At 38.5% G+C, this 14,472-nt stretch overlaps 1 protein-coding gene across 2 annotated transcripts in view; it reads right to left on the reverse strand.

Annotated features, from left to right (window-relative positions):
* Positions 1-2,719, reverse strand: part of LOC106882898 (uncharacterized) — an 18,886-nt gene extending 16,167 nt beyond the window's left edge. For both annotated transcript variants that reach the window (XM_089338630.1, XM_089338629.1), the window contains exon 1: positions 2,361-2,719. In XM_089338630.1, the coding sequence (XP_089194756.1) occupies positions 2,361-2,382 (22 nt within the window). In that variant the 5' untranslated portion in view covers positions 2,383-2,719. The remainder of the gene's footprint in view (positions 1-2,360) is intronic.
* Positions 2,720-14,472: the final 11,753 nt, after the last annotated feature.

Consider the following 14,472-nt stretch of genomic DNA (forward strand, 5'->3'; position numbering starts at 1 on the left):
AGAAGTTTCACAAAGAAGATTGTCTCTTTGCAACTGCTCAGCTACTGGGAAAGGCTGAAACAGCTAAGACTCTACTCTCTGGAGAGAAGGCGGGAGAAGGATGCAGTAATATACATCTGGAAGATCCTGGAAGGAATTGTGCCAAATTTTGGCATTGAAAGCTACACCAATGCCAGAATGGGACAACACTGCATAGTACCAAAGATCCCAGCAACACCATCGCGCTTCAGGACCGGTTACTGCAACAGCCTGGGTTTCAGGGGCCCACAGCAGATGTAGGCGTTTTTAAAACAAAGCTGGACCTCTTCTTGTCAAGAGTCCCAGATGAACCTACCTCACGGCAAGAGGCGCAAATGAGGGTAGCTACATCAAACTCCATTCTTCACCAAGTGCCACATATTGGAGGATGCTCTCAGTAATAAAAGTGTAGCAAAACAGTGGTGCATCAGCATGGCCGCAGCTCTGAGCTGAAACTAGAGGAAAAAAAGAATATATATATATATATATATATATATATATAATCCAAGAGAGTTAGGGGTTGTGAATCCAACCTACTAAGGGATAATATCTATCCAATATACTGCCGGAGGGATACCCAATTACTATTACACTAGTGTTTTTACCAAGTGCAATAAATGGGTGCGGGTAAAAGGATATTTTACCCTTAATTTATACAGCAATACGATAATAGAGGGGAATATGTGGTATTCATCAACTTGCAGACATTGTATTATGTCAATTTACCTGTTTATTTTTCAACTAAGAGGACAATAAAGCCAGCCTTCAATCTCCATTTATCAAATCCATCCACAAGGTTTTGGTTGGCCCAAGGCCACAGTAGAAGACACTTGCCTAAGGTGCCACTCAGCAGGATTGTACCAAGAACCATGTGATTCAGAATCAATCTTCTTACCACACAGCCACACTTGCACAGAGATAGACAAGAAATCCATCTCAAGCAGTAAATCAGAATTCAAATAAAGCTGTTATGTTCATGGTCGCCCATACATGCAAAGACCTTTTCCTGGTGAAGAATGTACCCATCCACCAGCATAGATTAGGCACTAGCAACTTTAGACCTCAGGCCAGAAGGATTCCAAGAAGCAGACCAGTCTGGAAAAGGATTTGGAAGTTCAAAGATCCTTTAAATGGTCAGAGATTTAGGGATGCCCTAATTGAGAAATTTAATGAGGAGGAGGAGAAGGAACTACAGACTTGTAACATAGAGGGCAACTGGGAATTCCTACAGGACAGTTTGCAGAGTACCACAGACTAAATCTGTGGCTGGTGCAAAGTCTCAACCAAACCGAAAGTGATGTGATGGTGGAATGATGTTATAGACAAGACCATTATTGTAGAGAAACAGGCCTGGAAAAATGATGGTAGCAGGGAACTATATCAGGTAGCTAGGAGGGGGGGCTAGAAGACGGGTATACTCAGCCAGGGAAGAAGCAGAAGGGAGCAACTTTGCCAATGCTCTGTGGCATGAGGCAGCTGGAGATGTTTTGGGTCGCAAGACAATGTGTCAGACAAAATTGTGATGTTGTAGGAGAGAAGTGTGTTCACATGGACGATGGCTCACTTGCAGTTACTGATTCTGCAAAGGAGGAGGCATGGAAGTGCCTCTATGAAAAGTTGCTAAATGTAGAGAATGTATGGAAGGAGAACTTGCCTAATGTGGACTCAACTGAGGGACAGGCTATCTGAATCAACAGCAGTTTGGTCGATAACGCAATTAAAGATATGAAAACAGGGAAGGCCTCCAGTCAATTACGAATCACTGCCGAGATGCTTAAAACATCTGGCAGAGTTTCCATAGCTTGGAGGATTCCTGTTCTATATTGGAATAAATTGGTATGTAGTTAGGACACTAGTTTTATGTGTCTTTAGCAGAAAACATTTCTGCAAGTGTTATGGAGGAAACATACACATGTCTGCTTGCACACAAGTTAGTGACAACAACATTTCGCAAAGGTGCTACTTACATCACACACAAAGATCGAGAGCATTTGTTGCTGACATTTCAAGATGTTAATAACATTGGAAAACATAAGCATCACACCAATAACTGTTAAGTTAGACAAGTATTAAACAATTATAAAATATTAGTAATAAGTTTGAAAACTTTAGAATCATATTTATAAATCTAGGTTAATTAGAAACAGAATTGTAGAAATATCACAAAATGTCTCCATGAAGTTTTTAACAGGCATTCGCCTCACTTTGAAGGTGAAATTTGTTTTTCCTATGGTTTTTTTCACGTGTTTTCAACAAATATAACCACCAAACCGTCAGAAATCACTTTTTTAAACTAAAATTTCACATTCAAAATGAAACGAGCGTAAATAAAAAAAATTTACCTAAATTTTTAAGGTTCTTCATCTTTCAATCCTTTTTACCAGTTGTCTTAGGTTGGCCATCATTGAACACATCTAGGCTACAAAGAGTCCAGCAATGACCCTCCCTCCCTATTGCTAAAACCATTGCAGGCGTTTTCGTTATATAGTTTTTTCAACTATCATTCTAAACTAAGAAAGTTCACCTCAGATATTGTCATCTTAGACTTTAGTCTAAACGAGAACAATACAGCACTAGAAATACAAAAACTACACCAAAACCATCTTTGGGTCAATTCCCAGCAATTAATACTGTGATGTGTGTCCAAACAGTCCGCTACACTTCGCCCTTTGCTTGTTCAGTGAGTAACTCCCGTCGTTTTTCGTCAACACGTGACCAGTCTCATGAATAATTAATTACATTTGGTCCTATGAAAGTCTGTGGAACTCTTTTCACTGGCTCCTTCCTCTACTCTCCTGTTTTTGAAGATGAGATTTGGTGGCCTAGCAATTATAAACTAGTTTCTACAACACATTCAATAGTAACTAAATTTTGACAGTCTTGTTGGATACCCCCTTAATTGCAGGAATTTGTTAGGAAAAATGAACCTAAAAAGAAAGAAATAATATCGACGAGACGATGAACCGATGGGAAATTACAGCCAGTATCGTCCATAGACATGGAGCACACTTAGCATTAGTCTGGGGGGGGGGGTGACCTAATGCCATTTAATTTGGGAAGAAGACTCCATATCTGGGAAAAGAGACACGTTGATTTCAGGATTAAATTGACGTTTTATCGACCTCGAAAATGCAAAAGTCGACTTAAGAAGGATTCGAACTCAGATCGACTAAATACTAAAGTGTCCAATTACATCTTCATATAAAAATCCCAAGAAAAAAATCTTTTTTTTATTAAGTTTAAAACAAAGGAATAAGGAAGCAATACTTACCATTTCCTGGAGGAAAAAGAATAAAAAAAAATATTATTCAAAGATATGAAATAAAACATAAGAAATATATATCATAGATTTGTAATAAAACTAAATAGGCTTAAATTAAGCTAACGATAATGGTTAACTGAAGGGGTTGTGACAGTGTGGTTAGGGGCAACCTCGGCTCGCGTCGCAGGTTCAGTTTCTGGATTGAGCAAGTAATTTCATTCTGCTCCAGCAGTCTTACTCACCTGTAAAGGTGTACTATCAAGCACCCGGCCGGTACACCCCTTTCTCACATTCTCGATGTGCTATCGGGTCCAGGTTTGGCTAAACAGGCGAAAGCATGGTACATGCTAGCAGGTCATGGCTGAAGTCAATCGGATACAATCCTAATAATGATACTAATGTCCTCCTTGACCGTTAAATTAAGACAAAAATAGATACATTAAAACAAAGGGATTTTAGGGAGAAGACATTTGTCTTTCAACATTTTTCTAATCAAACTGTTTTAATAGTTCTAAACCTACCTAGAAGTTTTTGAGCCTTTATCGGTGAAAAATGTCTGTCTACAAATCCTGTGACTGAAGCCAATTCCCTCGTCAAAATATTATTGAAGAATACAGGCGTGGAAAATACTGTTGAAAATAAATAAGTGAGGGTAGTCATTCATTGTCTGACTAAAACGTCCAGACATTTCAACAGTTTCTCTCTCTCTCTCTCTCTCTCTCTCTCTCAATCTCTCTCTCACACACACACACATACACGATCGTTTATTGAGTATTATCTCAAATAAGAGCATATTGGTGGACATTAGTACCTAACGGATTACATCTGTCATTTCTTTCTCCCCACCGACATTGTTCCAGCATTATTAACATCAGAAATATTTACTAATGGCTAAAACACAATACTGTCAAAATATTCGTCAGTTTGATATTTCGTTAACTTTTCATTATTATTAAAATAAAATTAATGAAACAGTAAAAACATTAAGATAAAAAAATAATCCGAAATGTTCCATTTGAAATGAGGAAAATAAATATTTTGAATGAAGACGCCACGACTGTGGCGTCTAACGAAGAGATAAACTGACATTTTTTAATTCAAACATTCAATGGAATGGTAAACCCATTCCCTAAAAGCTCACTTTTGATTTACATTTATTCCCGGGCCTACATTCATAATATCTCATGTATAACACTGTCTTCCCATGTAGCATTACCACATTTCCATTACTAACAATATTCAAAGAACCACAAATACATTAATTTGAAAAAGTTGTGAGAAAATGGTCCGAAGCCCACAGAGAATATTTTAATAATCCATTTATGGGCCACCACCCTCAAAACACTGCCATAGTCAAGAAGTGACGTAGTGTTAGTACAAGGTGAGTGACCCAACCACCCAAGGACAACGTCTAAAAACTCATTCCCGCAAAACCTAAAAGTTCGGCCGATATTTCTTATGCACAAGTTCTATATCAGAAGTCCTCAACCTTCTCCATGTCTGAACAGAGTTGAATTTCTTTTACTCCTGGAGAAAAATAAACAAAAGAATGCATCCCAGGGCTGCTATTTTATCCTCCTCAAAAGGATGAATTCGCCTTTGCCTCAGAGAACCGATGCAAGCAGCGCAAACAACGCCTCCATCTAACGATCTTAAATGCTTCTATCAAATTGTCCTATCTTTCAAGTTGTCTAGCTGTGTGTGAGTGTGTTTGTGTACACACACACGCATATATATATCATGTTCCTATACAACTGAATCGGAAAGTATCTGGTGCGCCCAAAACGGTAATTTATGATTTAAAACATCGTCAATTACGATTCTTGGAGGAGGGCTTATTCACTCCCCCAGCCCTGCCCTTTCTCTAATTTTCCAGTCGTGACTTTAAAAAAAAAATATCTTTCGTTTGGAATTAATGATTCTCCATTACTTACAAAAATATAAATTTTTCAGCTTTTTTCTTTCTCCCACATTTCCGCAATTTTTCTTCATTTCTCTTTATTTGGCGGACTTTCAAAATTTCAATTAAAAAAAAAAAAAAATTCTACCCCACCCCACTTTCCAACGTCTTTATTTTCCCCATATTTTTTGAGGTTTCAAAACTTCAGAAAGATTTTAAAACTTAGATCCTATTTTAATATCAACATCTCAAATGCTGAAAACATCAACGAGGAAGAGATTTTCAAAAACAAGTCAAAACTGAAAAATGACGGAGAGAGAGAGGGGGGAGGGGGGAGAGAGGGAGGGAGGATAACTGTTATATGTGTATGTGTATGCCTATATATATATATATATATATATATATGTTATGTATATATATGCATATATATATGTATACATACATTTATATATGTATACGTGTATACATACACATATACATGTATACATATATATATATATGTATACGTGTATACATACACATATATATGTATACGTGTATACATATATATACATACATACATACACACACGTATATACATTTGCATATATGTGTATGTAAGAGGCATAGATAAGCACACAGATTTCAAAATTTGAATCAGCTGAGACAGAGAGAGGAGTGGAGAGAGGAGAGATTAGAGAGAGAGAGAGAGGGAGGGCAGTGGAATCCCTTGTGGGTGGGGCTCAATTACAAGAAATCAAAGAAAATCGTTTGGTGTTTGTTTACCTTGACAGGAGACTTGGCTCATAAAACCACACATCATGACCAGTAAAATAAATACTCGCATGACACACATGGATTTCGACATTTCTCTCTTGTGTATTTTACTTTCCTTTAACAGAATTTGTCTCAAAAGTTGGTTTATAGCAGCTTTTACCTATATATAAATACCTATATATTTAAATAAATATATATATATATATATCTATATAAATATATAGATATAAAATATATATATATTTATTTTTTGTTTTAATTTAGTGAAATCAACTTAAAGAAAAGTTTCGACACTCCAGTTTCAAACGGGAGAATGGTTCAACGATGGACGCTGAGCGCCGATTGTGATGTCATCGACGATAGACGCTCAGTTTTAAATTTCAAATTCATAGAGAAAGAGGAGGAGGCAGAGGAAGAGAAACAAAGCGTTTATCACTTCTCCCTCGCCTTCCCTTCTGTATATAGCATCTTTTCTTACTCTCTCCCTATTACATCTTACTTTCTCTATCTCATATATTTCTCACACTCATTTCTCCCTGTTACATCTCTCTCTTTACACCTTTCCTCTTCCTCCCACTCTCATCATATTTTCATATTGAATCAATGAAAAATTAAAAAAAAAAAAATCTTAACGTTTCTTAATTTCAAAATAAAATAAATGAATGGCATCAATTTATTTTCCACGTGAAGAGAAGTGAAATAACGTCGTTGTTGTCGTTGTATTGCCCAGGTCAAACCTGACCAAGTAAAAACCCTATGATCACAGATGTTCCAACCGTGACCCATATGAAATAAAGCTAAATTTGGAAATGCCAGTCTATCTCCCCAGAGTCGAAGTGAAGAGATCTTTGGTTTAAAAAGGTGACAGATTTACAGTTTAAAGGGGAGATGTTGGTAGATATGGTTTCGAAAAAGAAAATTGAAAGTGACACTAGAAAACTAGTTTTATTTGATTCGTAAGTTTCAGAATGGTTCATTTAACGTAAGCCCTTTCTTAGACATCACTGATCTGGTACCAATTGACTCAATATATTGTGTCCAAGGGGTTTTCCTTTTGGAGAATATCAAAGACATTTTCCCGTTAAATTTACGTAAGTTTTATATCTTTTAGCTCCGAGAGTCATCCCTAATCTACCAGAGTCATCCCTGATCTATCAGACTCTTGGGTCACACTACATCCAAATATGTCCGTTTTTTAAAAGATTGTTGGGTTTGATTTAGAGGGGATTTAGCTGCTATTTCTGGCAAGTCAACTGACGAAGTAGAAACTATGCAAATAAGAGAAGTATTAAAAATGGGGGGGGGGGAGTTAATGAGATTCCCCCTCCCTCCCCACTGTCCGCTTTCTTCTTTTGGTTTCCGGTTATAAAATTTTGTTTCAGTAACAAACCAAGTTAACGAGAGTTTGAGAGACAGACAGACAGACAGGAAGGGAGGAGCGAGAAAGACTGGAAAAGGTGAAATGAACCCCAAGAAAGACACCGACAGAGGCTACTAATGGCGGGTTCGGGAGTAACGAGGAATTTGAATTTGAGATTTATCTCTGTTTTGATTTACTGAATTCTGATCAGTGCTTTTGAAAAAGAGAAAGGCTGACTGGGGGGAAAAAATTATTGATGAAAATATTGCAATTTTTTAAAAGTTCATTTTTATGTTCTCTTCTTTTTGCAGTGTCAAAAAGTCCGAGATCTAAAAGATAGAAACCCCGAAATTAATTGTCGACGAAAATATGATGGAAAAAAAAGAAAGAAAGAAAGAAAAGTGGGTGGTTGGTGTGCTTCTTCTGAAATTTATGTCTCTGATTGTAGAGAAAACTGATGGGTCAAAGAGTTGCCAGAGACACAATCACAGCGTTTATTGGGCCCCAGGTTAGGGGCTTCACGGTGCTAAAGACCCAAATTGATGCCGAGACAACAATACAGGATAAATTTCGGAAAAATTGAACAGAAATGCATAATTGTTTAATAATTCCAAAAACATAGACACCAGGTTATAAATTTGAATTCGGAAGGGAACCAACCAATTACATCGATTCCAATACTTTATTTTATTGATTTCAGCGCGGTTTGAATGAACGAATACCTAAAAAAAAATAAAATAAAAAAAAACAATGTTCGACGCCGGTTTACCAAAAGCAAGAAAAATACTTTGTTTTAGCGAAATCTTTGACTTTTTAACAATATTTTTTTATGTAACGTGCAGGAGAAACCAAGATAATGGGGATGGAACCTCTAGAAACGGTGCAACAACGGAGATAGACGCATTCCACATTCACAGACGCTTCATCAGACATTTTCATATTTTCTAACTTCACTTTTATTAATTTGTTCATATTTCTTTATCTTAATTAATTTATTGATTTAATTACGCCCGAAACATTTAATGAGGTTATTTTATTGAGGAGGCTTTTGTTTTGCACCTAACATCAACAATATTTACGGACATTTATAAGTGCGCGCGCGCGTTGTACAGTGAGTTAAAAGCCGAGAATTTCGTGTATTCGCACTTATTAAGTATATATATTATATATATATATATATATATATATATAGAGAGAGAGAGAGAGAGAGAGAGAGAGATGGTAGACATACGTACGTACGTTGATACAGACTAGTTGAAGAGATAATTCTCATCAACGTGACGGCTATTTTAAACGTTTGTATGTTTAAACGTTATGTCGGGCTGCCCACCCGTGACCATTCTACATTGTCTCATTTCACTGTTCGATTCCACCGAGGTCACTATGCAACTTGCAAGACTACAAACCCCAAGAAAGGTGGGTTTTCATGTTTACATGCCAGGATATGAGGGCTTTAAAGGAAGGACCAAGCAGTGCAGAACAGATTTCTTGCGGTGGAGGAGTGACACGGCCACTCATCTTTTAGAAGAGAGGATAAGAGCGGTCTGATCGGAGCAAGAAAAATGGTAAGAATAGGGGTGATGAGGTGTCAGATGGACCCTGAAGGTAGAAGGTGAACAGAAGTGAATGGGGACAGAAGAACAAGGAGTATGAGTGGGTGGGTAGAGGTTACAAGACTGCATAGGGAAAGTGAAAGATGGTCAGAGATAGGGAATAAGTGAGAGGGTGAATCAATGGAAAACTCCTACTAGGCCCCACCCACTGTTAACTAGGCCTCGCCCACTTTTTAAATATGCCCCTCCCACACTGTTTTAATGGCCTTAATTCTCATCAACGATAATGAAATATTCATTAGAAGAAATGCAACTATGGTAATTATGATTCTTCAATTAAAGAATATAAATTCCTGTGAATTCTATAACAATTGTCAATTGTAGTTGGGAGAATTAGAGGGAAGACTAAAAGTGGAACCAATATAGTTATTTCTCAAAGAATGGAAGTTGACTGATAAAAAAAAAAAAAAAAGAATTCCAGGTCAAAAGCTTTTCACCAAAGAATCAAACATTTAACGAGAGGCAAGATTTTGCAGAATTCATGATAAACCTCGACCAGCAAAAAAAAAAAAAAAAAAACCGCCCAACATTTATCAACTGTAAATATTTGAGTCAGGTTATTGAAATAATGAAGATTTTAAGTCTGCTATTCGAACTCTATGTTATGATTCTCACACAGAACACGCGTATGTATATAATATTTGTTTGTGTGTGTGTGTGTGTGTGTGTGTGTGTGCGTGGTTAAGGATGTACGCGTGATCGTAAGATTGTGGTTTCAGTTCCTGGGCCAGGCGACGCATTGAGTTCTTGAGCAAAACACTTCATTTCACTTTACTCCAGTCCACTCAACTGGCAAAAATGAGTTTATCCTGGAGAGGGATGCGCTCCGCCAGGCTCTCTCGCTCGAGATACGCTTCAAGGCTGCAGTGTCCCCCCAACGACCCCACAAAGGGATAAGGAACTTGTCATCTTCTCCCGTCGAAGATTTGTTTCTAGCGATCGAATGCTCGTGCCGCACATTAGCTCACTCTCACTCTCTCCATCAAATCGGTATTGTTTGAACAGGTGCCACAGGTGTGCCATGCGCCAGGTGAGATGAAGTGTTTTACTGAAGAACACAACGACCCACCCGGTCCAGGAATTGAAATCATGATCGCCAGATCATAAATGCAACACCCTGACCAAGCCATGCGCCTAGTGCTTGTGGGTTTAACCCATGCCAGTATGAAACTTGTGTTAAATGATGCTGATGATAGTGGGGAAGAAGAGGATATTCTCTCATACATCCATCCTCTCTGCCCCCCCCCCCCCCCGGACACATCCTGTCTGTCTACCTGTACCTCCCCCCACTAGCACCAACTTTTCCAGTCAGCTGCTCTCCTCTCCATGCTGTTGTAAACTCTATTACTGTGTCTTCTTCACAGATTTGAGTAATCCTCTTCTTAGGTGGTCTACCTCTTGGCCAGGGGTCAGAAAGTTTTGGTAAAATGCCTGCATTCCATATTTATGAGGTGATCTTCTCATTAAATGGCGAAACCACTTTAGTTCTTTCCTTATTTCTTCAGTAACGGTGTATGTTATGTAAATAGATTTTAATAATGTCTCAAGTATAAACCATAAACGTGCCATTTCCAGACTTTATACTCTGCAATTATATTCACATTTTAGGGTCCAAGTAAGTGTATAATAGGGCACAACTGTCTGCAGCACTTTTGAGTTAGGAGACAGCTGTCTGCGGCACCTTTGAGTTAGCAAGTAAATGAATATGTGCATGTAGTTTTCTACACTAACATGACCTCCTGTGCATGCAGCTGCTTATTACATTCGTCAGTGCCCAACTCTACAATAAACCTCACTGAATTAGCTTTGTTCATGTCTCTCCTAGGAACTCCAAGAAGGAAAGCGAAATGGCCAGGAACATTTCAGTAATTAGACTTAGCTGACCGCCCAAACGTTGGTCAGAGACAGAATAGTGAGCTACAGCAATATTCTGAGTCGCTGACAGCAGTAGGTGGCGTATTCCACCTGTAGTTCTTCATGGGTAGGACAACCTACGATGCTGTGCGGCAGGCCATTGTTAATGCAGACAAAGTCTCTTCACTGCACTGGTCACACTGTCTGGGGGAGTCTTTTATTGTGACCAAAGGGGACATGTTTCTTGTAGTTTCCAGCTACCAAATTTTTCCCTAAGGCATCAGTCAGCTTCACAGGAGACTGAATCCAAAACCATTTGGTTAAGAAACAAGATTCTTTACCACACAGTCGTGCCTATACGTACCCCCACTCTCTCTCTCTCTCTCTCTCTCTCTCTCTTTCTCTCTGCATGTACGGTTGTGTGTGTGTCTACGTAGTTTTACATAGACATTAGTTAACTCATTTTCCGTTTTTTTTAAAGAGCATTCTCAGCGAATGAATGATTCAGTTAAAAAAATTAAGGCATGGCATGTGAGCCAGAAACACACAGCTTATATACAGAGACAAACAGACAGAGAGAGAGAGAGAAACAATATAGATAGAATATACATATAAAGCAGGCATTTTCTTTTCATTCTTTGCAATCAGTAGAGTCAGTAAGCAGATGTCGAGTGCAGCTAACATGTGTGCGACGACTAATAGTTGTTGGATACTTAAGCGGAGTCTTTTGTTAATTCTAAAGAAACAGAACTGATTTCCCTGTAATATTACTATTCTTCTTAGCTCCATCCTGATTAGACTTGGCATGGGTCATGTTTCATTTCGCTTAGTGGCAATTATCCATTTTAGTAATGGAAACAACTGGCTTTACCGGAATTTCGTCTCCACCCATTTTAGGCTTATACAAGTCACTGAGTAGTCTCCCTTACATCTCAACTGAACTCACTGTACTTAGATTAGGTCTTGTTTAGCCCCAGGTCGACATTCCATGAGCAGACCTGGAACCAAATGCGTTCCAAGCACGTATATGATATTTTATAATCGAGTGTAGTGTTAGATATAATCTCTCTAAATCCTTTTGTTACTGTATTTCTATCGAAATACTCTGTCGCTGTTTTAAGTTTTCTTAAGAATGAAGATTTTGGTAAAGAACAGAAATTAATTGGAAATTTTGATGGAAAGTTTTAATTAAGATCATTTTAAAACAGAAAGTTTGTATCTTTAAATTTGGGATATTAAACTTTGGGAGGTTGGTACCAAAAGATTTAAGGCAGAGGAGTGTGATTTAAAGGGAGATTTGGCTGCTATTTTTAACAAATGTTGCAGGAGTGGCTGTGTGGTAAGTAGCTTGCTTACCAACCACATGGTCCCGGGTTCAGTCCCACTATGTGGCATCTTGGGCAAGTGTCTTCTACTATAGCCTTAGGCAGACCAAAGCCTTGTGAGTGGATTTGGTAGACAGAAACTGAAAGAAGCCTGTCGTATATATATATATATATATATATATATATATATATATATATATATATACACATATATATACACATATATGTATATATATATACACATATATATACACATACGTATATATATATATATATATATATATATGTATGTGTGTGTATGTGTGAGAGTATGTGTCTGTGCTTGTCCCCTCAACATCACTTGACATGCGATGCTGGTGTGTTTACGTCCCCATAACTTAGCAGTTCGGCAAAAAGAGACTGATAGAATAAGTACCAGGCTTACAAAGAATAAGTCCTGAGGTCGATTTGCTCAACTTAAAGGCAGTGCTCCAGCATGGCCACAGTCAAATGACTGAAACAAGTAAAAGAATTTAAAAAAACCACTTAGAGTGTTGATGTAAATGATTTTTCTATATTTCTAAGTGAATTCATAAAAATGGCCAGCAGTTAGCATTCGTCCGTTTACTAACTTGGTTATAACTGGAAATACAGTTTGGTGCTTGTTGAAACCCATCCAAACATGAAGTTCTATTAATGAAACAATCTTTGCAATAAACATGAAAACAAGATTTCTCTCACAGAATTCAAAACTAAATGGGATTGGTTACCAAGTGATGTTGTTGAGTCAAAAGTCACCAAACAGTTTCAAAATAGATTTTATAATTATTGAGAGAACAATATATCTTTTTTTTTTTTTGCTTATTTGCAAACACACAATTATGGTGAACAAAATTGAATAAAAGATTCCTTAAAAACTAACAATAAACAAAAAAACAAAATCAACACAATTTAGATATCTTTTGGTTTTTTTCTGATTTTGTGGAAAAGGAAAAAAAAATGGTGGACAGAGCCAAGTTATAGAGTTAATGATGATAACGTGTCTGGTGTTGGTAATGTGTTGCTATGCAACAGTCACAGGCATGGTCTTGTGGTAAGAACTTGGCTTCCCAACCACATGGTTCCAGGTTCAGTCCCACTGTATGGCACCTTGAGCAAGTATCTTCTACTATAGCCTTAGGCAGACCAAAGCCTTGTAAGTGGATTTGGTAGACGGAAACTGAAAGAAGCCCACAGAGGCAATGACAAGAGACCAAGACCTTTGGAGATATGCTATGATTGAGAAGACCCAACAAGTAAAGTGAGATCACAGCCGTAGCCTATACCAGTGTCACATAACCAGCCCATTTTAAAAGTACCCTTGAATCATCAGGTGATACGCTCCAGTGCCGGTGACATGTGAAAAGCACCATTTGAGCACGACCGTTGCCAGTGTCACCTTACCGGCACATGTGCTAGTGGCACATAAGAAGCACCCACTACACTCTCAGAGTGGTTGGCATTAGGAAGGGCATCCAGCTGTAGAAACTTTGCCAGACCAGATTGAGCCTCAGTCAAACCGTCCAATCCATGCCAGCATGGAAAGCGGACGTTAAATGATGAGGATGATATATATATATATATAAGTATCTTGAGAGAAAAGCTGAACATTAGAAGCATCAGTTGTGGCGTGCAAGAGAGACGATTGCGCTGGTATGGACATGTGGTGAGAATGGAGGAGGATAGCTGCGTGAAAAAGTGCCACACCCTAACAGTTGAGGGAACCCGTGGAAGAGGTAGGCCCAGGAAGACCTGGGCTGAGGTGGTGAGGCAAGACCTTCGTACATTGGGCCTCACCGAGGCAATGACTACGGACCGAGACCTTTGGAAATGGGCTGTGCGTGAGAAGACCCGGCAAGCCAAGTAAGATCGTTGCCAGTGCCCCTGGACTGGTTCTTGTGCGGGTGGCACATGAGATGCACCATTTTGAGCGTGGCCGTTGCCAGTACCGCCTGACTGGCTCCTGTAGGATTTTCGAGCGAGATCGTTGCCAGTGCCCCTGGACTGGCTTGTGCGGGTGGCACATAAAAGACACCATTTCGAGCGTGGCCGTTTTCGTGCGGGTGACACGTAAAAGCACCCACTACACTCTCTGAGTGGTTGGCGTTAGGAAGGGCATCCAGCTGTAGAAACTCTGCCAAATCAGACTGGAGCCTGGTGTTGCCATCCGGTTTCACCAGTCCTCAGTCAAATCGTCCAACCCATGCTAGCATGGAAAGCGGACGTTAAACGATGATGATGATGATGATGATGATATATATATATATATATATATATACATATATATATATACATACATACATACATACATACACACATATATATATATATATATAATTATGTGTATTTCTTCTATCTTAATGAAT

This window comes from Octopus bimaculoides, chromosome 20 (genome assembly GCF_046866305.1).
Source record: "Octopus bimaculoides isolate indiv1 chromosome 20, ASM4686630v1, whole genome shotgun sequence".
In the NCBI taxonomy this organism is placed as follows: domain Eukaryota; kingdom Metazoa; phylum Mollusca; class Cephalopoda; order Octopoda; family Octopodidae; genus Octopus; species Octopus bimaculoides.